This window comes from Centroberyx affinis, unplaced genomic scaffold (assembly GCF_046629955.1).
Source record: "Centroberyx affinis isolate AG114_WGS23_722 - 3 ecotype Tasmania unplaced genomic scaffold, CSIRO-AGI_Caff_v1 ptg001114l_1, whole genome shotgun sequence".
Lineage (NCBI taxonomy): Eukaryota > Metazoa > Chordata > Actinopteri > Beryciformes > Berycidae > Centroberyx > Centroberyx affinis.
In genome coordinates, this window is record NW_027279656.1 from 180,133 (window position 1) to 205,400 (window position 25,268).

Genomic DNA, 25,268 nt, shown 5'->3' on the forward strand with positions numbered 1-25,268 from the left:
TAATGAAAATACTACATGCTCTTATACACAGCAGCACATGGACTGTATGGAGCCTGGGAGTAGCCTCTGAACAAAAAAAAACTACTATATATATGTATATATGAGGCCACATTTTACTACATCAGATAGCAAGATGGTATTAGATGGTCCTCAATCCCTTGTGTGCGCAATTTCATAAAACATGCACAAGTTGTTTTTTTTAAGTGTGTGCTTGATTTAGCTCCTTCAACAAGTTTCAAACTGATTGCAACCACTTGCCATAATAAGTTGAATATGATTCTATTCATTATTTTATTTAATTAGAGTTCTATTTTATTAAACAAAGATATATTTAGTTGTATCAGGCTTTTGATATGGGGGACTATAATGTACACATATTTGTTAATCATGTTTTACTTCAAGTAAAAAAAACTCTGACAGCAAGGCATTATTGTTAAAGAGATTATTGATGAAGATATTGAGAGATACAAGTCATCAGAATGCAGGCTTGAGGAATATTCAGCAGCAGGGCTTTTATTTTGAAAGAAATGACCGGAAGTATTATTTTCCAATATTGCGGTTCGCTTGACGCTGGTCTGGTGTCACTGGTTTCCTGCTCCAACTCAAAGCATTGCATTACGAAGCTCTACGGACTCCGTTGTTTTTAAGGCGAAGCTGCCCGGTTCTTCCACCGACGGGGGATGACAGACAGCGCCGAAACACTCACGTTACGCCTTTTCACCACAAGTCAGTGGCAAACAAGCATCCGTCATCCACCAGAACTGAGCCAATAAGCCTGACATTATTCAGTACTGAGCCTGACAAGTCGAGACATTACTTCATCAGCGTAACACGACGGGATGCCCGGGAATTTGATAGAAATTCACCTGTTATTTAAATCCAGCCACAGGCCACCGCCGGTATGGTAATTTGGTAAATAGGGCATACTGAAACACAAGTGGGAGGAAAAAATGGGATTCCTGCACCAGCTTCATCTCCTGCTCTGGAAGAATATCTCTTTGAAGAGGAGGGGACCGGTAAGGAAACAAAAATCTTTGTTATATTTGGAAAAGGGGGGATGTTTGGTTTGGTAATGCCTCTGCACCCCCCGGTTTGGGAAGCAGACGGGGCGTCGGTTCTGCCGGTCGGTGTGAGAAATAAGGGCTGCTGCTGCTGCATTGCCTGCAGCCCGGTGTTACAGGCTTATTCTACCAGCACCTGTCTCTCTATACTGCACATATTACCCATCACACATTATCATAAGGATCTCAATAGGGAGGATGCTACAGTTATATGTCCAAGCATTTTTTTACCGGGTGTTGTTAGGAACTAAGCCTCCTGTATGTGCCCATCCTGTCAAACAGGTTGTTGTTTGTGTGTAAACAACCGTTGAACTCCATTGTAAGATCCTAGTCTACATTTAAGAGCTTCAGTCGTTCCTTTAATCTAGACCTATGCAGTATAGATTAGCATAGGAGATGCCATCATAAGGTGGCAAGTTTTCATTCGGTTACATCCATGAGCTAAAAGTAAATGTGTTTAGGCCTATATGTTGTCATCATAGGATTTATGAAAAGGCGTCATGAAAAATCACTATAAAATTCCTATAGGGACTTCTGTGTGTCTGTGCTGCTCAACAGGGAGTTTAGTGGCTGTATCATATTTTATCTCCTTTGGTATAACTATAATATTCCAAGGAATATCATTATTTTTTTGTTGTTGGGGTAATTTATGTTATCACACTAAGATTTAGGATTATAGCACATGAAAATGCTTTATGACAGCATTAATAGGCCAATAACCACCAAAACCTATACTTAGAGTATAGGGCATCAATGTCAACTCCACCCCAAGCACCATTTTCTCCCTTCAAGAAAGACATCAGAGGCATTACATTGCAGGACAGGAGCCTTACATAAAAGGACCAATGCTGTGATACATTTTTGAAGGACTTATCACAATACAATTATGAGTGTTATAAGAATATTATAGTGAGATAAGGTCACTATAAACTCACCAGACACACTTTTAAGTCCCTATAGGGATATTACAGGAATATTGTAGTGGGGTAATTTATGTTATCACAATAAAATTGAAAAAAAAATATCATTACCTGAAGTTTATCATTCAGTATCTATCAAATTTAGAGGATCCAGTTTGTAAGAACATTATTATTTTGACTTAATTTACCTCTAAACCCATAATGCCATAATTTAGTTTTAACTTTCCGCTGTTAATTATTTTTGAAGAATAAGCTGCCTCTTTTTTTAATTTAACAAATGGTGGCTATTTCATTTTTGAATGGGACTCTTACAATCTGACCTCTGACTCATCCAATTGAACCTTGGTGATAATGGAAAAATATGGACAAGTGCTGTTGTTTCTGTTCTGAACAGATTTGAAAAATCCACTATCAGGTGTATAGTGGAGAGCAGACCTAGTAAAACATTTACAAAAAAAAAGAAAAAAAAAACATTTGTTGACATCTGTGGTGTCAACAATTTTTGTAGTAAATGTTTTACTAGGTCTGCTCTCACATTGCTGTGGTGTTTTTTATTTATTTTTTTACATTTTGTCTCCATCTTTGGTGCTCAGCGCTCATTGCTGTGGTGTTTCTCAGTGACAGGTGACAGATCACCTGTCAATCAAACAGTGTGGGGGGCGGAGCTTGGATTTTCTGTTGATGCAGTTTCTCTTTTCTTTGTCTGTTCAGCCATGGTGGCTATCACTGCTCATGCTAACTACCCAGTTCTTCTTCTATTTATTCCAAACAAACTGGAAACTAAAAAAAAACCCAGCTTAGCATCAAGTAACGATATATAATTCCCTTTAAGATAAAAATGAATCACGGCATAGTTTGGTTATGACAATGACAATAATATTACATAACTGACTGTCGTGACATCCTCTCACAAAGCCAAGAAAGCCATTAGATTCAACTTGGAGGCGAGTAGACTGGGTGTGTGATGGGGAGAAGCAAACAGCGAACCGATACACTTGTGTTGTTGTAATTCCTTGCTCAGCCACAAGAGGCCTGCTCTCAACAGTGATCGCGGCTTGGGACTTTAATCAGCGATAGAGAGTAGTGAAATTAACGTTTATTTACGTGAAAATGTTGTTGGATTGTTACTTTAAAGCAATATTCCACTTAGTTTTGACATGGGGGTTATTCGGCACTTGAGCCCCATGAAAACCAGAATATAAACTAATCAACAAGATCGGATGCAGCTGGATGAGTTTGTAGTGTTTGAATGAGGCCATGAAAATCGCCTGAAAACTGACATTTAACACGTTTGAGAACAGATTCAACAACAGATCCCGCTTTTAAGATAATAAAGCAGTCCTGGGTCATTCATCATTTTGCATTTCTATTCTTGGTTTACACTACAATTTGTATTTAAAAATAAAAGTAGATCCGGTCTCCCAAACAGGAACTATCTCTCTTAAATGGTATCCCTCCGCTATGTACTCTTCTATCAATACATATGCTATTTGGCGAAATTATGTTCTAAAACGTTGTACCAAATGTCAGTTGATAATCCCAGCAGCAGGATCTGTTGTTGGATCTGTTCACCAACGAGTTAAATGTCAGTTTTCATTCAAATGGATGGGAAGTAAAAATCGGAACAATACAAACTCGTCCAGCTGCATCTGATCTTGCCGATTAGTTTATATTCTGGTTTTCATGGTGATTAAGTGCAAGTGAAAAACCCCCATGTTAAAACTAAGTGGAATATTGCTTTAGGTCTATAATTGCAGTGTGCATGTTAATGCCACTGTGACATCACTGCCCAGCATCATGCTAGTCCACATCTGTAGCTTTCTCGCTTTCGCACGACAACGCCACCTACATTGATTCAAACAGGCGGACAAACAGTTTGACAGACACGTTAAAATGTCCTCCTCCAGATGCCTGGTATAATCCGATGTGTTGACCTGCCCAACCTTGGCATCAGCGTCCGCATATTGTGAAGCTTTTAATCCCTACAGGGTCTATTATTAGCCATCAAAAACCCTGATGCCCGTCGGCCTGCTTACTTTAGTGCTGTACGTGCTCTTTTTAAGGCAAGGCTGGATCTGTCCTGAGGGCGCTTGATTTTTATCACCACTTGATGCCTTTGCCGGTGTCCCAATAGAGGGGTTGGTGTGTGGAGGGGGAGTATGTGGATTGTTTTTGTGTGTGTGTGTGTGTGTGTGGGTGGGGGCTGCAGCTATTTTTAGCCTACCTACCTTCAGAGATCCTACTCAGGGAGGAGGCGCCAGTGGTGCCTTGGTAATAATAATAGTAACAACTGCGTCATTCTATATATAGGTTTATCATGGCGCTGCCCCGGGTTGGCCTCGCTAAAAAAAACCATCCATAGGATTGATGGGGCTGAGGAGAATCGCCCCAGTCAGCAGTTTGGGGCGAGAGGTAGCATCAGGCCCGCGTCCCGGGCCAAGGCTGATGAAGACGATGCTCATGCACTCGATTAGATGAGCGCCACTGCCCAGTCGCATGAAGCAGCTTAGGATTTTCCTTACAAATGTGTTGCACAGGCCTGTACTTTGTGTATATCCTGAAGCACTTAAGTGTTCATCCCTTATGTCATGTTTTTTATCCCAAGTATTTGCTTAAACTCGGTGAGATGTTGCACAATTGTCCTTAGAAACAGCAACTTAAAGGTGCGATCACACCTACAGTTGTTTCTCTTTGGTCCGGACCAGAGTGGAATAGTTGACTTTGTTGCATTTTTGTATTTGGTTTGTTTAGGTTCCCACTGCCCAGTTACAAGCCAATCAGAGTCACATGGCCTTATAAGTAGCTCATTTATTGAGAACAGAGTTTTGGTAACTTGTCATCCCGCCAGGTCAGAGATTTTGGCAACAGGGGAGGGAGTCAAAACAAATCTGATTCCAATGCCTGTAACATTAGCTAAGTAGGATGGACTTTGTTTACCTTCTCTGGTGTTTATATCGGTTAAGAACGCATGATGAAATATCTGAATATGAGCATCAGTCCGGACTGCCGATTGCCCTGGTTCATTTTGTTCTGCTCGGCTTTCCAAGCATGAGGAACTGCTGGCTATCAGATGTCTGCATCCGTCTCCTTATACCCATAGTCCCTTACGTTTTAGGGTGGTTTCCTGTATTTGGTTCAGATTTCATTCTTTGTGTGTGTCTTGGTGTGGTTATTTGTTGCCACATGACTTTGAATGGCATTGTTCTCACTTGGCAAATGAACCAAACATACATTTCCTTTGATTTTTGGACGCTATTGCTGTTGTGGCTTGCTAACTAGCTTTACCTACATCAAACCTTAGGTCTTTGTTATGTTACCTTGGCAACAGTAATATTCACACCATATTTAAACTGGACTGTGACAATCGGCTTAGTATTTAAGTCTTGAGATGTTTGTTGCAACTCTCTGAACCATTATCCTTAAACTATCCTCAACTATAGCAGAAAAACTTAAGATGCTTTGTGCAGCTAACCACGTGTCATAAGAAAAGAATGTCATTTTGGGTAAAGTAAAATAAAGAATAGCTTTTCATATTTAATGAGCAATCCTTCTGTTATACGAGTGAAACTAAGATTCCTTCGCCTTCAAGCAGGCTTGACATTCAGTCCAGACAACGGTTGATGAGTCGAGTTAATCATTTAACAGGCAGTGATGGGAAGGAGAGAGAGAGAGGGAGGGAGTGAGGGAGAGATCTGTATTTGCATTGACACCCGACGGACAGCAGCTCAGCGGACAGACTGTCCTTTGCATGCTGGGAAAATCTCCAGCTTGATATGAATAAAAAAACATGCAGGGAGGAAAGGAATACAGCTCCTTCATTAGACTCAGCCTTTCGCTCTACAGCAAGCAGAAAGCATCCCTCCTCTGTCCCAACCTCCATACCTCCGTGTCCATGTCGATATTTCACAAATATTGCGATATTTTTCACGGTATCGAATATGTATGATGTATTAGAAGAAATAAATAAAATACCAAAATGAAAAAATAACCCGAAAGAAAACAAAAAAAAGACCAAACAAACAATATTAAACACAGACTGATCCTGATATCATCATCTTGGACAGTGATGCTCGGTTACCTGTCAGAGTGGCTGGTAGAACAAACTAATATACCAGCCACAGCCAGAATTTCCAAGCATTTGGCCAGTGTTAATTCCTGTGCTGTGAGGTGGAAAGCAAACATATGTTTTGTCTCACTCCTTGGTCTCTGTTCACCTGTAAACTCATCTCTGCGAGGAATACTTAGCATCTTCATCTCCCCTGTGAATTTCACTCCATTCTTCCATATAATCCTCTTCTTCTTGCTCTTCCAGCCTGTTTGTTCAGCCTGTCTTATTTTGTTACCTTGTACTCCTACATGATCATTCTAGTGCTACAGGAATATTTGTTATGTCTATTTTCAGGGTGCTGTGACGCTCATCCTTGACCTCCTTAATATTGGTTGCATGTATTGCTGGTTATCAAGGAATTTAAGCTTATCATCATCTTTTAGCCTAATATTTCTTGCCCAGGTTTAGATAGTAGTAAAATATATGTAACAGGAATATAGTACTATTGGTTTACAAAAATTGTTAAATGTAATCAGTTACAGTTACTGTAACTCAAATTAAAGTCTAGTCAGACACTTAGACACTCTAGCCAGATTACAGATATACAGAAAAAATAGGGCATTGGGGCATGTTGGATTCCTCAGAAGCATGTTCAAAGGAGGCTTGGGCAATTGTGTTCGTAGTTTTTTTTTTCTTTTTTTTGTAGTTTTTTTTTTTTTCTTCTAAATTACATAAAATTTCTACCACAGAAAATATTGCGATATTCCGTATTTCCCAATATATTATTATTATTATTAGGCAAATTAACATACAGCATAATAAACTAGGCTTGGACTGATATTCGATAATATTGAATATCGACCTAAGTCTATTTGAAGGGAAAAATGTAGTTTTATTTTGAGTTAATAGGTACTAATAGACACAACGATCATCATGCATCTGTTGAAATAATGGTTGTTTGTAGTTGTAAATGATAATAATGAGTAGAAGAAGTTAGGGAGAATGATAAGCTCATGCATCAGAGAATAATTGGAGTTGATGCTAACAGAGTCTAAAGACACAACAGTGAGAAGTGTACTCAGAAGAGAGGATGAGGATATTGTAGGGCAATAAGCCCAGCAGGGTTGTGGAGGACTGGGTCTTGGCACGAGAACACCTGGGAACAAAGCTACACCTTTTAGAAAAGAGGAAGCTGGTAGTGGAGCAAATATATCAGCGGGAGGAATAAATCAGCGGGAGGAAGCGATAAGGTTCACCCAAGCAGTTTCTCAAGCTGAGCAGGGACAAGGACGAAGTGGGAAACTGTAGAGAGGAAGAAGCTTCGTTGGGGAAGATCTTTGGAACATGAAGGCATCGGGAGCGTATCTATGTTCCCAGGGTCCTATGTTCTCAGGGTCCTATGTTCCCAGGGTCCTATGTTCCCAGGGTCCTATGTTCTCAGGGCCCTATGTTCCCAAGGTCCTATGTTCCCAGGGTCCTATGTTCTCAGGTCCTATGTTCCCAGGGTCTTATGTTCTCAGGGTCCTATGTTCCCAGGGTCCTATGTTCCCAGGGTCCTATGTTCCCCAGTTCAATACTCTGTTAACACACATTAACCCTCCTATTGTGTTCAGGTCAAATTTGACCCGTTTCAAGTTAAAATATTTCATAAATATTGTCCAGTTTTTTTTATTCGAAAAAGGCTTCAAAACAGCTATATAAACACAACAAAACCAATGGTTATCATTTTATTTGATTTTGAAGGTCACCACAGATGTAACAAAAAAATTGTTACATCTGTGGTGTTCCGGGTCAAATCTGACCTGGCACAGAATATTAAAGAGTCTGGGTGGTTCTGTGGATAAAATTTTACTCAAGCTTGACTCAAACTCTTGTTTGGGTTGGGTTTGATCCACAAAATTACTAAGAATATTGGAGAACATAGGACCCGGGTAACATAGGACCTTGGGAACATAGGACCCTGGGAACATAGGACCCTGGGAACATAGGACCTTGGGAACATAGGACCCTGGGAACATAGGACCCTGGGAACATAGGACCTTGGGAACATAGGACCCTGGGAGAGCACATATGTAGAACTGGGGAACATAGGACCCTGGGAACATAGGACCGTTTGTCATGTTCCCATTATGTGCCATACAAATCTGGGGAACATAGGACCCTGGGAACACAGGAATGACTCCGCATTTTCTATCGAGAGGCGAAATAAGTCTTGCCTGAGGACGATGCAAAGTGTTGAACTCCACAGCGGCAATCAAGAGTTAACAAACAAAAGTGAATTGTTTTACTGTCAAGGGAATGGCCACATCGCAGTAAACTGAAGTCAAGAACAAGTCAAGGAAGACTTACTGGCAAAGAGACACAGTTTCAGGCAAGGTAATGGGTACTCTGGAACAAATGACACCTACCGTATTCTCACCTCACACCCAGCTCTGCTACAGCTACGTAACAGCAGTTCTCCAGTAGCACCCAGCTAGTAGTGCGTCTGACCTAGATCTAAGTCCGTCTGAATGATTGGCTTACACTGGGGCTGGGCAAAAACCCACCGCCCGGGTATCTATGGAGACTGGAGCGAGCCGGGCACTCAGAGACAGAGATTTAAAAAGGAAGAAAGAAAGGGGGGGGGGGGGAAACGAAAGCGACAACGGAAAAGAGAGAGAGAGAGCTTTGGGGATGGAGGGGATGAAGGGTGAGGCAGCCGACTGATAAGAGAGCACGCAAATCTGTTGCAGAAGGTTAACTGACAGCTAAATGAATTATAAATGCTATCTGTAAAGTCTAATGGACTAGCAGCTGGTTCACAGAGGCCCGGGACTGTAGACAGGAGAGGTTAGCATTAAATCCTGCGAGGGAACTGTGCTGCATCCCGTCTTCCGGAGGGCAGTCGGATGCCGTTTTTAACTTTTTGGGATATCACGGAATCTAGAGAGGTGTATTCCAGGGAATTTTACAAATACAGTGCCTTGCAAAAGTATTCATACCCCTTGAACTTTTCCACATTTTGTCACGTTACAAGCACAAACTTAAATGTATTTTATTGGGATTTTATGTGATAGACCAACACAAAGTAGCGCATAATTGTGAAGTGGAAGGAAAATGATACGTGGTGTTCAAGATTTTTTACAAATAAAAATCTGAAAAGTGTGGCGTGCATATGTATTCAGCCCCCCTGAGTCAATACTTTGTCGAACCACCTTTCGCTGCAATTACAGCTGCAAGTCTTTTGGGGTATGTCTCTACCAGCTTTGCACATCTAGAGACTGCAATCTTTGCCCATTCTTCTTTGCAAAATAGCTCCAGTTCAGTCAGATTGGATGGAGAGCGTCTGTGAACAGCAATTTTCAAGTCTTGCCACAGATTCTCAATAGGATTTAGGTCTGGACTTTGACTGGGCCATTCTAACACATGAATATGCTTTGATCTAAACCATTCCATTGTAGCTCTGGCTGTATGTTTAGGGTCATTGTCCTGCTGGAAGGTGAACCTCCGCCCCAGTCTCAAGTCTTTTGCAGCCTCTAACAGGTTTTCTTCCAGGATTGCCCTGTATTTAGCTCCATCCATCTTCCCATCAACTCTGACCAGCTTCCCTGTCCCTGCTGAAGAAAAGCATCCCCACAGCATGATGCTGCCACCACCATGTTTCACGGTGGGGATGGTGTGTTCAGGTTGATGCGCATTGTTAGGTTTCCGCCACACATAGCGTTTTGCATGTAGGCCAAAAAGTTCAATTTTGGTCTCATCTGACCAGAGCACCTTCTTCCACATGTTTGCTGTGTCCCCTACATGGCTTGTGGCAAACTGCAAACGGGACTTCTTATTGCTTTCTTTCAACAATGGCTTTCTTCTTGCCACTCTTCCATAAAAGCCAGATTTGTGGAGTGCACGACTAATAGTTGTCCTGTGGACAGATTCTCCCACCTGAGCTGTGGATCTCTGCAGCTCCTCCAGAGTTACCATGGGCCTCTTGGCTGCTTCTCTGATTAATGCTCTCCTTGCCCGGCCTGTCAGTTTAGGTGGACGGCCATGTCTTGGTAGGTTTGCAGTTGTGCCATACGCTTTCCATTTTCGGATGATGGATTGAACAGTGCTCCGTGAGATGTTCAAAGCTTGGGATATGTTTTTATAACCTAACCCTGCTTTAAACTTCTCCACAACTTTATCCCTGACCTGTCTGGTGTGTTCCTTAGTCTTCATGATGCTGTTTGTTCACTAATGTTCTCTAACAAACCTCTGAGGCCTTCACAGAACAGCTGTATTTATACTGAGATTGAAGTACACACAGGTGGACTCTATTTACTAAGTAGGTGACTTCTGAGGGCAGTTGGTTGCACTGGATTTTATTTAGGGGTATCAGACTAAAGGGGGCTGAATACATATGCACGCCATACTTTTCAGATTTTTATTTGTAAAAAATCTTGAACACCACGTATCATTTTCCTTCCACTTCACAATTATGCGCTACTTTGTGTTGGTCTATCACATAAAATCCCAATAAAATACATTTAAGTTTGTGCTTGTAACGTGACAAAATGTGGAAAAGCTCAAGGGGTATGAATACTTTTGCAAGGCACTGTAGATCACTGTACAGGAATACAGCAGAATGTGTTTTACAACTTGTTTCACACATTCATTGCACAAGCTGGGGGGGGGGGGGGGTTCAGCCCAGTTGGAGTGAAAACCAGGCTGTTCAAAAACTAACATTAACAAACCAGGTAGGAATCAAAGTTTTAGGTCATGGGAACACACTGACTTAATTATGGAAAATCATGGAAAAGTCATGGAATTTTACATCAGGGTCACAGTGGCAACCCAAAGCTTGTGTCTTCGTGTCAGTTTTTGAAATCTCATTTGGAACGAAACTCTCCATTTGACATTTTTCAAAACGATAGTAACAAATATCATAACCTTGCAAGTGCATAATAACACTTTGGTGTATCCTCTCCTCTATTTTACATTGCTCCCATCACTGTGTTTGATTTACATTTGGAGAATAGCACTCTAATGCACTGTATTGGCATCAGTTTCTTGGTCTAGTTTAAAGGGCGTATGAAGCTGTATATCTTGTGGATGCAATTTGGCAATGTCATGAAATGATGTTGTTAGACACAGCACGCATGCACACACACACACACACACACAGGCAGCTGCAAGGCTAAATGATAGCGTACAATCGATTAACAAAGCAGAAGCTATTATGGCCTTGGCTGGAAGAGATTGAGCTTCCAACTCACCATATTTACCTCCCACTCCCTATGAATCAATATTTAAATATACTAAGTTCAACGCATGCAACACCTTCATCGCAACACAATGCATCTGGAAACATGATGCAGCAGTAATGTACTGTCTCATTTGAAATGGATGAATTTCGATCGGAGAGTAGTATATTCATATGCGTTAACTGTGATCCCGGGCCTTACATTATAGGTTGCCATAAGGTTAAGAACGGCCATGTCTCTTTAATTATGCATGCATAAACTAAACTGAATGCTGTTTTGCCCCATTTTTACCAGCGCTCCATGGAGTTTCCATGGTGAAAATGTGGATAGTAATAAAATACTGTATATGTATTTTTATAACAGGAATATAGTAATTGGATTACAAAAATTGTTAAATGTAATCAGTTACAGTTACTGTAACCTTAATTAAACTCTAGTCAGAGCCTCAGACACTCTAGTCAGATTACAGATATACAGAAAAAATAGAGCATTGGGGGCATGTTGGATTCCTCAGAAGCATGTTTGAAATAGGCATAGGCAATTGCATTCAGTTTTTTTTTCTTTTTTTTTAGGTGTTTTTTTAATTATTTATTTTATTTCTTCTAATTTACATCAAATTTCTACTACAGAAAATATCACGGTATTTGCAAATATTGAATTTTGTGGTATTTCCCAATATATTATTATTATGTAAATTAAAATACAGCATAATAAAATAGGTGGCAATCGATTGCACCGAATATCATAATAAAAAGCTTAGAGGCACTCTGATTAGGTGAAAAAAATGAAAAAGCCTTTATTGACTACATGATTAAAAACTAAAAAGGTAAAGTAAGCCTCTATCTTTGCATCTTGGATCTTCGGACGGATCTTATATTTGTTTATTGCCCTTTCCGAAGAGCAGCTATCATACATGTTTGTCCGGAAAACAACAGAAGAACCCACGCAACGCTCTTTCTATTTTGTTGTGTTAATAATTAATAAATAGTAACTTTTACGTAAGTTCTGCTTAAGTATTGTGCCTATAAAATATACATTTTATCACATTTATACTCCGCCTGTGATCATAGAACTAGAGTTACAATACGTAACTATCATTATAACATGTGCCTAGCCTGGATAAATCCTGGTCAAAATTCACCAACTAGGCTATCCACGCATTCAGTTCATCCCACTTTGGTACAGTGCGATGGCTGGGCTAAAGTCCTTCAGTACCCTTGGCTGCCAGTCTGTGCCAGTTGGCTTTAGCTCTGGCAGACAGGCAGCGGCAGCAGCAGCAGCAGCGGTTGTTGTTGGAAAAAGAGGCTCAGACAGCCTATGAATTATTGAGAGCCTCCTCCTTCCTCCTGGGAAATGCACCGGAGAGAGAGAGAAAGAGAGAGAGACTAGATTAAATATACACGTGAGATGGAGGGGGAAAAGAAACAAGGGATGAGAGGAAGAGAGGAGAGGTCACACCCGGTAAAACAGCTCGGGTCGGGCTGCAAAAGTGGCATCGGTTCACCTGCCGGGGCGGACGGGATGAGAAGGATGGAGAAGGATGGAGGAAGATGGAGAGAAGTAGGAAGTAGACACAAAGAGTTTCACTCCCAAATGAGATATAGATCCATTGTTTGAGAAAAAAGTGACACCTCCTCTTACTGAATGATAGATAGCGCTAGAGGTGCATCGATATCAATTTTTCAGAACTGATAAGAGCGTTGAGTACTTTGGTAGATCGGCTGATATGAGTAGCTACCGATGTACTACTCAATTTACAGTCGTTCAAATGACTGTCAACTGTATAACAATCCTCAATTGGATAATAACAGATAATAATGATAAATGATACTAATAAAATAGGAAATAGGCTACATAACATAGCCTAGAGCAGTGGTTCTCAATCGTGCTCGTCAGGACTCTGAGCGTTTTTTTTATTCTAGCCATTTAATCAGGAACTGATTTACACCTGGGGCGCCAGGTGAATGCAATTAACTGTAATTAACAAGCTGGTAGGACAGACCAGTAGTACTTTGAGGCCTGAGGAGTGGGGAAACCACTGGGAGAGGGGAAAGGGGAGAACACAGAACTTGAATGGGGAACGGTCCTTTGCCACGGTAATTTGGCTAGTACAGTATAAAATAGCGACTATTGAATTTTAAGGGTTAGTTGCTATGGTGACAACGCAAGTCTAGGCATTAAGGCCACAAAGTCTGTCACACTGCTTGAGAATAGTGCTAAGCAAACTGACAAAACTCAGCCGAAAGCTAACGTTAGCGACGAGGCTAACGTAGCTTTATCACAGACTGTACTTCTCTCGCTAGCTCTTCTAGTCAACATTAGCATGTTAGCAATCCATGGCAGCGAAGGGGAAGCTCCTTTGGTCCTGGCTGCTGAACCTCTCCTCTCAGCGACTTGCCATTAAGTCGGTTTTATACAGAAGCTAGCCCAGCGGTTCACATAAAAATGGCCGCCGCTGCCACCACGAGAATGGTTGCAACTAGACAGTGTTAAATCATGGAAGAGGGAGGTTGAAAGCAGGCTTTTTGGTCCAAAGCACAGGTCTGTCAAAAAGAATAATAACAGTACACACTATTCTCCAACAATGTGTACTTGTGCATTGTGTTTTCAATAAAGGGCAACTCAAGTACTGACTTCAAATATGAACTGCTTGGCTCTGACTGTCAAAATACCTGCCTAAAAATCCAAATAAAAACAATAGTATCACAAAAAAATCCTATATACCACTGGTGCGGATGCATATGGTCTGCATTTGTGTGGATGTGGCTTGCGTGTGTGTGTGTGTGTGTGTGTGCGGGGGGGTGGGGGGTGGGGGGGTTAGTGTGTGTGGCCAAGCTTTCACCCTCTCCCTGCAGTTGATGGCTTGTGTATAAGTCCTGCTGTGAGAGCCACCTGTTCGCAGTGTTTCACACCACTGGCTAATAAAAATGCTTGTTCACCAGTAAGCCTCGATCCCGCACCAAGACGGGAGTGTGCGGCACTTCGTCCAGTTCACCATCGTTCAGGCTGCAGGGAAAGATAGACAGTTTCCCTAGTTTCGTGTCTCAGAAATAGTATTAAACTTTATTTAGCGGGTCATTTTCTCCCCTGGCATTTTAAAAATGTGTATAAAACACTGTGTCCGCATGTTAGGGTAAGACCGCTATGAGTTTTTGAAGGTTGATATAGATATTTTTGGTTTGAGGCTGCATATAGCTGAAACTTTGGCCAAAATTTTACTATACTCATGAAAAAAAATGACAAAGGTTCAGTATTTCTCCCAGGATTTCATTCTTGTCAGGGTGGAAAAGCCTCTGAAACAGCATTTAAACCATAATGGGACACTAAAACTCTCCATTGAAAGTCAGACTAATAAAATTCTCTTCAGTGGGAAAAGGCCAATATCAACCCCAATATATTGGGAAACTGATACATTGATGTAACCCACCTGCAAGTATTCAGCAGGAAAAAAAACAATTTACAATATAATTTTTTGTTAACATTTTTCTCAGCAATCTCTCAGCTATAAGAGTGTGTGTTACTCAACTTAATGGAATGGATACAGTATTATATTTACAGAAATATCATCATTTGTTGGTTCCAGCAAGGCCAACGCTGTATGGATGCCATTGTCTCTTTTCAGAAGAGATGTTGTTCTGGTTTTCTTTTCGTCTGCCGAGTCTGAGGAGACCTTGTGTGCAAATCTAATGTTAATTCTCTAATGGTGAGGAGGAGGAGGAGTGGGCTGAGAGAGAGGGAAGGGAAACGGAGGGGCAAGACATCTCATTTCTCTTGAATCACACACACACACACACACAGTGGAGAGGATTGTTTCTTCAGCAGATGGCCGTTCAGCAGCCAGACTCCCAACCAAAGAATGATTCAGATTTTCTCACAGGCTTGCGCTGAAATCCTTTTCTTCTGTTTCACACGTCAAGCTGCCCTTTTGGTTGTGGATTTTGCCGGTCACGCATAAACTGTGGCTGTCGATGGGGCATGGGAAGGTGTGACACTTTAACTCAGCGTAAATGAGAGTAAATGATTTGTAGTTTTATTATTATAATGCAGAGCAAAGATCAAGCAAAAATGGGCAGAATTCCAGAAAATTTGAAAGCCATATCAAAAAAACAGAAAACATGCCATTCCCCATGAATGATCTTCTCAATCTTCTCTGTGAGCACGTTTACATGGACTGTAATATTCCGACATTAACCCGACAATACTCTGATTAATGATTTTATAAGAGCCTGGTGTAAGTTGTGCAAAATTTAATCAAGGTATCCACATTGGATGAGGTATGCTTAATGATTTTGAAAAAATATCTAATTGTGATTATTTTGACTGATATTGCAATTGTGATATGATTTGCGATATTAGAGAGAATGATAATTTTTACATCATTATTCTCATTTTCATTGAAAAACGTATTAAAATGATTATGGTGTGATTTTTGCGGGGATCTGTACCAAACAAAGATGTTTTCTTAAGTCTGTAGAATATGATGTGTAGGCCAGGACATCTCTGCAGCATAACTTTTAATTTAAAATGGTATTTTGACACCCATTTCGCCTTTAACAAATATTGCGCCTCCTGCGATTTGAAAATTGCAGTAGGCCATATTGCGATTTCAATACAATTTTGATTAATTGTTCAGCCCTAGTATGTGTAATTGCACACCACTTTGAAAATCTACAGCATCCCTCATATTAGAGGCTGCAGATGGAACGCACATACCTGCTGCCTTTGGATGGATATAGGGATTTCGTCAACCGAAAGGGAATGCCCTCATACATCCTACAAACACATGTGGATGAGAGATATTGGTAAGAATCGGCCCAGTAATCGAGCCTCTTCTTACCGGCATTATTGCCTTAATCGTGTTAAAATCGCATTTTGGATGCGCATGTATACACGTCTACTGGTTGAAGAATGTAGATCAAAGTGAAACAGACAAGCATAACATACATGAAAGGGTCTGTGGGGATTTTGGAGCATCTATATGTGGGTGCACTTTCGACAATTAAAGCCACGAAAATAGCACAGAATGCCTGAGCCTGTGCTGGAGGAGGCGAAGGCGCAAGTGTACTTTTCATACCAAAATTGCGCGGTGCCACCTGATTTGTATTGACACTCGCCTGTAGTGAAAGTGTGAAAGTAGTGAAAATGTAGAATGCTGTATACAACTGGTGACTTGCACAGCACTGAAGCTCTGTCATCAGAATCAGTTCACTTCCTTGACCTCTACGTCTTCTTGGCTGTTGGTACCACTGGGGATTGTGTTAAAGCCCGAGTCCCACAGCGTACGCTCATGGCCACACTGCAGTATGTATGACAACCAATCAATTAATACATCAATCAGTTCTATCATCCTTCCCTCTATCCATCCATCAAGCACCTGTCCAAACCACACACACAACAGACACACACACTGACACACACACTTACTGAGAGCTGGTGGTGTGGAAGTCCTCCAGGTGTCTCATGGTGAAGGAAGGCATGCTTCCTCACCATGAGATTTTACCACTGGTCTAGTTTGTCCGTTCCATTTAGTTTGGCAGCTTTAGAATATCAGTTTCTCATTTGAATCCAGAACATTTCGTGACAGCGCATGGCAGGGCTTTGCGGTTTGAGGAGTGTAAGTAACAAATATTAAATGATAAAAATAGATGTGATGAAAATGCATGTGAATTGAAAAATTGCGTGATAATCTGGCAAATGAATTGATAAATCCAACGGCGATTTGATTAAAACGGTGGTGATTTGATAAAAAAAACAGCCATTTTCATCATTTATCACCACTTTCTATTATTCATCATTGCCATTTATCATTTAAGGCGAGCCAGTAACAAAAAATAACTGATAAATTTAGAGGTGATGAAAATGAATGTGAATTGAAAAACACTGTGATGAAATTGCATGTGAACTCAAAGACAGTGATACATTGTCAAGTGACTTGATAAATTCAGAGATCGGATTAAATAGCTCAGTGATTTATCATTTAGCGTGAGTCATTTTTGCCCTCACACCTTAATGTCAGTCAAAACCCTCGGTTCCTGTCCTCGACCACAATGGCTGACAGTGCTCGGGAACAGCAAATATCCCCTGAGAAGCTGAAAAAGTGCGAGTGTGTAGCGACTGTTTTCGTTTGGAGCATTTTGACACGGTGAACGCGAATGAATATTCCCCAAAGGAGTGTTGCTGTCCATATTGGGGGTAGAAGCAGGCAGAAGATGCGTCTCAGGAAAAACACCCAGGAGTTGAGGTACAATTATTTCATTAGAACTTCAATGTTTTACTTTTATTTTGCCACCTAGCTAAATCTTAGATTGCTTGTACTATGCATGGAAGCTAGCTAGCTAATTTCACAACTAGCTAATGTCTTTATTGGGATGGGAGATGTTTGTTCAGAAGGTTAACATCCATTGCTTTGTGGTTGAACTTTCACTACTTTGAGTATATTGTTTTTGTGCATCAACCACTATACCAGTTGCCATTTAATTACCTATTTTTTCTAGTTTTCTTTCTGTTATTGTTGTTGTTGTTGCCTCAATCTCAACTATTCTATTGTGACGAACTTTGAACTGCTGGGAAATAGGTGCTTGCTCGATAGAAAAATCATCATCCTTTACATAATTCAAATACACAAACATTGCATTATAAATGTGATTCAATTCTACTTCAATGTATTATGGTGCTGGGTAAGCCTGTGTTGTGTGACCTTTGACAATTTCAGGCTGTGGCCATTTCTGATTTCTACCCTCAACCCCCAAAAATATGTGAAAATAACAGTGTCTAAAAATGTTTTAGGTGAGAGCTTCCGCCATCAGCACTGAGCCCTACCATCCAGATTACACATAACATACATCAAGTACAGAGTCTGATCCGGATCCCCTCAGCGCACAGTCCTGGAAGAAGCTCAACGCAGCAGTCTAATGTAATTTCAAAAGAGGAGATGTCCAAAAGATGGCAAGATCCGCAGTGAGAGTTTGTAGAGTGTATACGTCAAGTGTCACCTTCGAGAGTGGAGGGAAGGTGAGGACAAAGGGTGTGTTCAAAGTGTGTGTGTGTGTGTGTGTATCAACTGCTAGGGGTACCGCACCGGGAGAGAGGACCAGGGAGCCCAGATTCGGTTACAGTAGTTTGTTCTGACTTGGAATTCCATCGTGCTAAATATACAAAACGGCTTAATTACTCAGAAGCGTTTCCCTCGTTTGTTTTCACGCTATCCTTCATGCTGTTCCCTTCTTCCATCGACATCGTTTCACTGGGCTTTTATTAATCCCTCCCGCCGTTTCAGCGTGTCCTTCAGTGCCATTACCGGAGGACAAATTCACACTCATCGGCTCTTAACTCTCAAGCCAAATGAAATTGTGCAGCGGTGGTTGTAATTTGGGGATTCACGATAAATCAGCTGTGTGTTTTGCTTTTTTTGCTTTTTTTTTTTTTTTTGGTGGAAGTGCGTCTTTAAGTGTGATTAGAGAGAGAGAGAGAGAGAGAGAGAGAGAGAGAGAGGCTGCAGTGTGTGGCAGCCAGACTGAAGATGACACATCCATTTAGAACAAGGGTGTGATTCCTCCCACCGACATCCCTGATAGACCGAGAGAGAGAGTGTGTGTGTGTGTGTGTGTGTTCCATACTGTGTGGTGTGATCCCTGATGACTGTCTCCAGGTGTTGGCTGGGTCCCCACTTGTGTGTGTGTCTGTGTGTATTCATGCAAAGTGTATGTTATGATATTTAATGCGTGTGTGTGTGTATGAGTGAATTACACCAATCTATCGGGCCGATATTGGCCTTTTATGAAAACAAACCATCTCTGGTATGATGATATGATGCAGTTTGATTGATTGCATATTTATTGTATTGTATTGTAAATTGTTAATATATACTGTATATTCATAAATATTACACTGGTTGTCTATTAGGAATGGGATGATGCTTATCTCACGATACGATTCAATACGCGATATGGGGTTCATGATTCAATATAACCACGATACGATGGAATAAATAAAAGTTCAATGACAACAAAGTATGACTATGCAGAATTATGTTTATTTATTTATTTAGAAATGTCATTACAAAGTGCAAATAATATAATTTGGATGGAGAGCTTGTGAAATTGTGATGGTCAAGCATCTCATTTGTGATTACTACAGCAGAATAAAATGCAGCTAATATCTCAATTCATTTTTCTGCCCCACGGCATGTAATACATTTTTGCATTGCGATATATTGAATTTCGATATATTGTCCCATCCATAATATTTATTGCATAATTAATCAATCATCTACACTGGCTGTCTATGGGAAGACTTATGCATGAATATCTTGATTATTACTACCCTGGATTTCAGTGGAGAGTTTTAGTGTCCCTTGATGGTTTAAATGCTGTTTCAGAGGCTTTTTCCACCTTGACAAGAATACAATTCTGGATGAAACTCTGACTACTTAAGAGTTTTTGGATTTTTTGGCATGAAAATGGCATAAAATATTAGCTGTGGGCAGCTTCAATCCAAAAAAGTGTCAGTATCAGCCATCAAAAACTCAAATATCGATCGAACCCAAGTGTAAAATAGCGTGAGTGTATGCGTGTGTGTCTATGTTATCAGTGTTTATACAGGTGTGTGTGCCTTCACCTGTTGCCATTGTGCATGTGTGGGAAGCATTGAAACCTGTCCTTACCATTTACCTGCTTTTAACACCCATAATCAGCATCATTAGTCTGCCAATGACAAACTTCATTGTCTGTGCTTGGGTGTGTATTGTAGGGCTCTGCTCCATTTAACCCCAAACTGCCCTTCTCTTGCTAGGCTACCCATTGGCAGATTTTTCTCACCTGTTGTGTTAAGAAAAATACACTTTTATGATTCAACACTCGATTAAAGGACTTGTCAAGATGGCTGTTTTTGCAGTTTATTTGTATCCAGGTCATAAAAGTTTGCCAGTTCCAGTCTGGTTTGTCAGAATTGGTTCAGGACTTTGATATCATCTGCCATTTGCTTGATCCTTTTATATCATGAGGACATTCATTTTTAGCATGGGTGGGAATCAAACAGCTGCTCCACCCGTTCAGCTAAACAGGGAATGTAACATTCACTTTTCTCAAATGGGTTGATATCTCCTTTTATTGGAATAAAACTCTCTATATAAAATTTGAGTGTTCCACTTTTCATTTTCATAAGCAGGGGATGTGGATTAAATTAATGCAGAGTTCTGGGACATTGTCCTGTTGGCCAACTTACCTGTTCAGTGATTAGAACAGAGACACCAAAATCATCCAAGTGTCCCTGGTAGTTCTTTGGCCCCAGTGCTCCATGCTAACACTTTAGCATACACTATGTTGAGTGATAGTAGGCTTGCAAGCAGGCTTTAAGCTAACACGTTAGCGTACACTATGTTGAGTGATAGTAGGCTCCAAGCTAACACTTTAGCATACACTATGTTGAGTGATAGTAGGCTTGCAAGCAGGCTTTAAGCTAACACGTTAGCGTACACTATGTTGAGTGATAGTAGGCTCCAAGCTAACACTTTAGCATACACTATGTTGAGTGATAGTAGGCTTGCAAGCTAACAATTTAGTGTACACTATGTTGAGTGATAGTAGGCTTTAAGCTAACACTTTAGCGTACACTATGTTGTGTGATAGTAGGCTCCAAGCTAACACTTTAGCGTACACTATATTGAGTGATAGTAGGCTCCAGCTAACAATTTAGCATACACTATGTTGAGTAATAGTAGGCTCCAAGCTAACAATTTAGCATACACTATGTTGAGTGATAGTAGGCTCCATGCTAACACTTTAGCATACACTATGCTGAGTGATAGTAGGCTCCAAGCTAACAATTTAGCGTACACTATGTTGAGTGATATTTGGCTCCAAGCTAACACTTTAGCGTAACCTATGTTGAGTGATAGTAGGCTTTAAGCTAACATGTTAGCGTACACTATGTTGAGTGATAGTAGGCTCCAAGCTAACAATTTAGCGTACACCGTGTTGAGTGATAGTAGGCTCCATGCTAACACTTTAGCGTACACTATGTTGAGTGATAGTAGGCTTGAAGCTAACACTTTAGCGTACACTATGTTGAGTGATAGTAGACTCCATGCTAACACTTTAGCATACACTATGGGTCAATTCTTCTTACTTTGAATAATGCTTGTAGCCTATAGTGTATGCTAAAGTGTTAGCATGGAGCACTGAAGCCAACAAGATACCCGTGGACACATGGATGATTTCGGTGTCTGCATTCTCATCACTGAACAGCTAAGTTGACCAGCGGGACGATCTGCTTAAGCCTCTCTGTATTCCTCTGCCTGGCAGGAAAGCCTCCTCTCTGTCTTGTACCAGCAGCTGTAACAAGGACATCAGGACACCGGCTACTGTACTGTCACAGCCAATCTCCCTGTGGTCTGTACCTGTCTGCTGAGCGCTCAGTAGCCTCTGGCACTGTGTGTGCTTGTGTGTGTGTGTGTGTGTGTGTGTGTGTGCGTGTGTGTGTGTGTGAGTGTTCGTGTCACCCTGGGGAGATGACTCTGTCCTCATACAGCGGAAGCCTGAGACAGCCTGGTGACACAGCGAGAATGCAGATGCCACGAGTGTTAAAGCATAAAACAGCATAGACCTTCACTGTGTGTATGTATGTCTGTGAGCGTGCACGTACATGCACGAGTGCGCACGTGTGCATCACTCCGCCTCCTGCTCCATGACTTGCGTTTAACCTCTCAAACCTGCTTTAAACCCATCGAAACATTAAGGACGATACACATGCACGCTCACGAATTGAAAGGTATTTTGGAGCATAGTGTTGCAGGCTTGCTTTTTCTACAGTACACACACACACATACACACACCAAATCTCCCCCCATTTACATACTGCAGCAAACCATAATCTGGGTGCTTGAGAGCTTGGTTACTTCCTGAATCCCCACCAGCTCTTTCTATATATATATATAGCCTCTCGTTTGGCTGATGCTGCTGTTAGTTGAAGTCTGTGGACTGTAAAATTAGGGCTACACTGTAAAAAAAAAAAAAAAAAATCTCCATCGTAAGAAGTCGAGGATCGAGTCTTAAAGTCTCAACGCTTCTTAAAAGTGATGATAAAAAATCAGCCAATGGGGTCATTTCGTTTTCTCCCTGTGCAGTTTCACAAAAAAAAAATTCTTTACTCCACTTTTTTCAAGATGGCAGTCCGTTCATATACATTCTTGACGCAGGTTCATTTGCATTGGAAACAAGTGAAGTGATCTCACCCCTCCTTCGCCGATTTATTCACCCGCTTCAAAGCAAACCGAACAATTTACGACTCAATACCAGATTTAATAACTTGTTAAGATGGCCGTTATTTGCAGTGTAGCTATAAAAAGTAAGCCCAGGAATATAAATGCGATAAGAGCTGACGGCTCGAATAAAACATGATGATGCTTTATCCCGAGGAGAACATATAAGCTTCTGACTGGAGGGGGCACAGGGAAGAAATGTAGGAGCACCGTCTTCACTTTGAAACTCTTTTTTTTTTCAATTTTCGATATAGCATAATTACATTTTTAGGCACGTTACCTAACTTTTTATCGGTAGAATAGTTAATAATTCGCAGTATGCTTCATCGTAAGCGGCATCAAGCGGATCTGGGTTAAACGAGGACAGGAGTCTCAGCTGCTTCTGCCGTACCACCGTGACTGATGTGATGAAGCACTACTGTACGCAGGGATTAATTGGATCCTGTGTGTGTGTGTGTGTGTGTGTGATCTCAAAAATTACCCTCCTGGCAGCCCTTACACACACACTCGAAGGGCTCTGGGCGGTAATGGGTGCTTTCTGGCAGGGACTAGATGGGTACAACACACACACACACACACACCCTGGATAAATAATCAATGGGTCTTTATCTGTGTTTTTACAGTATGTGGACATCCATAGATCTTGCATCAGAGTGTCATAGATGGATCATTACTATATGCAGCCAAACCCATGGACAACGTGTAAGAATCCCCTCAGATACACTTTATACACTCTTACACAGGCCTTAAAAGTCCTTATAAACTACTTCAATACACTTTTATACAGACACAAAGTATAAAAGTCCAAATATACTCTCCAGTCCGCATAAAGACGATCCATTATTTATACGGGGTTTCACATACACACACACACCTGTGGTCTATATGTCTCCCCGCAGTGGTCGCCGCCACACATACACACACACACACACACATCCCAGAGCTTTGTCATGATCAGCCCCGTTAATAATTGAACTGCAAATGAGTAGCGAGTGGCTCCTCCATAATAGATAAGCAGCGTAGTTACAGAGAGATCCTCGGTGTTACAGAGGTGAGGAGTGAGTGCGTGTTTGTTGGGAGTCGGACCGATATATGAGGCCGATACTGGGCCTTTTTATTAAAAACCAGATCTGGTCCAGTCAGTGTGGTCCACCTCTGATATGATGGATATGATGCAGTTTGATTGACTACATAGTTATTGTAGAATTGGTGAATACTACACTGGTCGTCTATGGGAAGACCTTAACCTGAACTGATTCTAATGAGACATTTTAATCAGAGTCCACACAAGTATGCATAAATATGTTTTTTTATTATTATTAGTAGTAGTAGTAGTAGTAGTTGTTATCCTGCAGCCTTCTATAAAGAAATGCATATGTGCCCCATTCAACCCATACACCAATTAAGATTAATTTATCTTTAAGTGATATGAGAAAAGACACATTTCAATTACCTAGCATCAAATTTCAAACAATTCTAATCATCATTATCATCATCTGCTTCTTCTTCTTCTTGATCAGAGAAAAGGGGGATGCAGAGTGCACATTGTTTTTATCTGCAGGATTAAACAAAACCCCCTTTACACTTATCTTACAGTGATTATCTCAGCCACACCCCCCCAAAAAATATCAAAGTCGGTTTTTCGCGATGCTCCTAGTCTGTACGTTTCCCGGCAATCGGTGCCACGCGGAGGGTGTGAAAACCCACTCGCTTTTTCAGCCTGACACCTTTCCCCGGTTTCCACTCCGTTCTCCGTTAGGTAAGGCCAAGATCATTTGTTTGGTTTCCAGTTCCAAAAAAGCAAGCCGTATTAAAGAGCGCTGAAAGGCCAAGTCTTCGATCAAGGGCTGAGGGTGGTGGTAGGGGGGTGGGGGGGTGGGGTGGGGGGGGCAGCTGACCTATCTATCCACAAACTATCTACACATGGACACACAGCTTCTCCTGGGAAATAAGTGTGTTTCCAAGTCGGAGAGGAGAGGGGGGGTTGTTATTTACAGTGGCTTAGTATGGGAAATCAATGCATGGTAATGGACCCCAGTTCTCTTGGTTATGTGTGTGTGTGTGTGTGTTTGGGGGTGGGGGGGGGGTTCTTACATAAAGATTTCAACAAGCAGCTTTCATGCCATTCCTCCAGTATACACACCAACCCCTCCACCCCCCACCCCCCCACCCCCGCCTGACTTCCTAGGGCTCAAACATTGGTCTCATTGTGATCCCAAATGTTTTGAATGGCGTCACTGGAGCAGCAGCACAGACGTGAGCCTTGTTAATGGAGAATAATAATCATTTTACGACCGTCAGAGGCCCTTTGTGTGTGTGTGTGTGTGTGTGTGTGTGTGTGTCATCTCAGAGATCACCTGTCAATCAAACAGGGTGGGGGGCGGAGCTTGGATTTTCTGTCGATGCAGTTTGAGTTTCTCTTTTCTCTGTCTGTTCAGTCATGGTGGCTATCACTGCTCATGCTAACTACCCAGCTCTTCTTCTACTGTTTATTCCAAACAAGCCGGAAAACGTAAAACGCATCACTTCCTGTGCAGCAGAGGATTTTTTTCCTGGGAAAGAGCTACCAGACACCGGCTGTTTAGAACAGACAGTGGAAAAGCTTTATGACCTGGATATAACTTGAATCGTTGTGATCCGGAGAGCAGCAAGACAGACATTTATTTCTATGAAAATGTTGTAGGTTAAGGTTAAAACATTATAAATAAATTAATAAAACGTGTGTACTGGAGTTAGTGGCTTCAGGAAAGTTGACCTCCAACA

At 41.3% G+C, this 25,268-nt stretch overlaps 1 protein-coding gene across 1 annotated transcript in view; it reads left to right on the forward strand.

Moving 5' to 3' along the window:
• Positions 1-950: 950 nt before the first annotated feature.
• The window catches only part of abca2 (ATP-binding cassette, sub-family A (ABC1), member 2), a 76,848-nt gene continuing 52,530 nt past the window's right edge, over positions 951-25,268 (forward strand). Inside the window, exon 1 of the mRNA XM_071523788.1 lies at positions 951-1,016. Within this exon, the coding sequence (XP_071379889.1) occupies positions 951-1,016 (66 nt within the window). The remainder of the gene's footprint in view (positions 1,017-25,268) is intronic.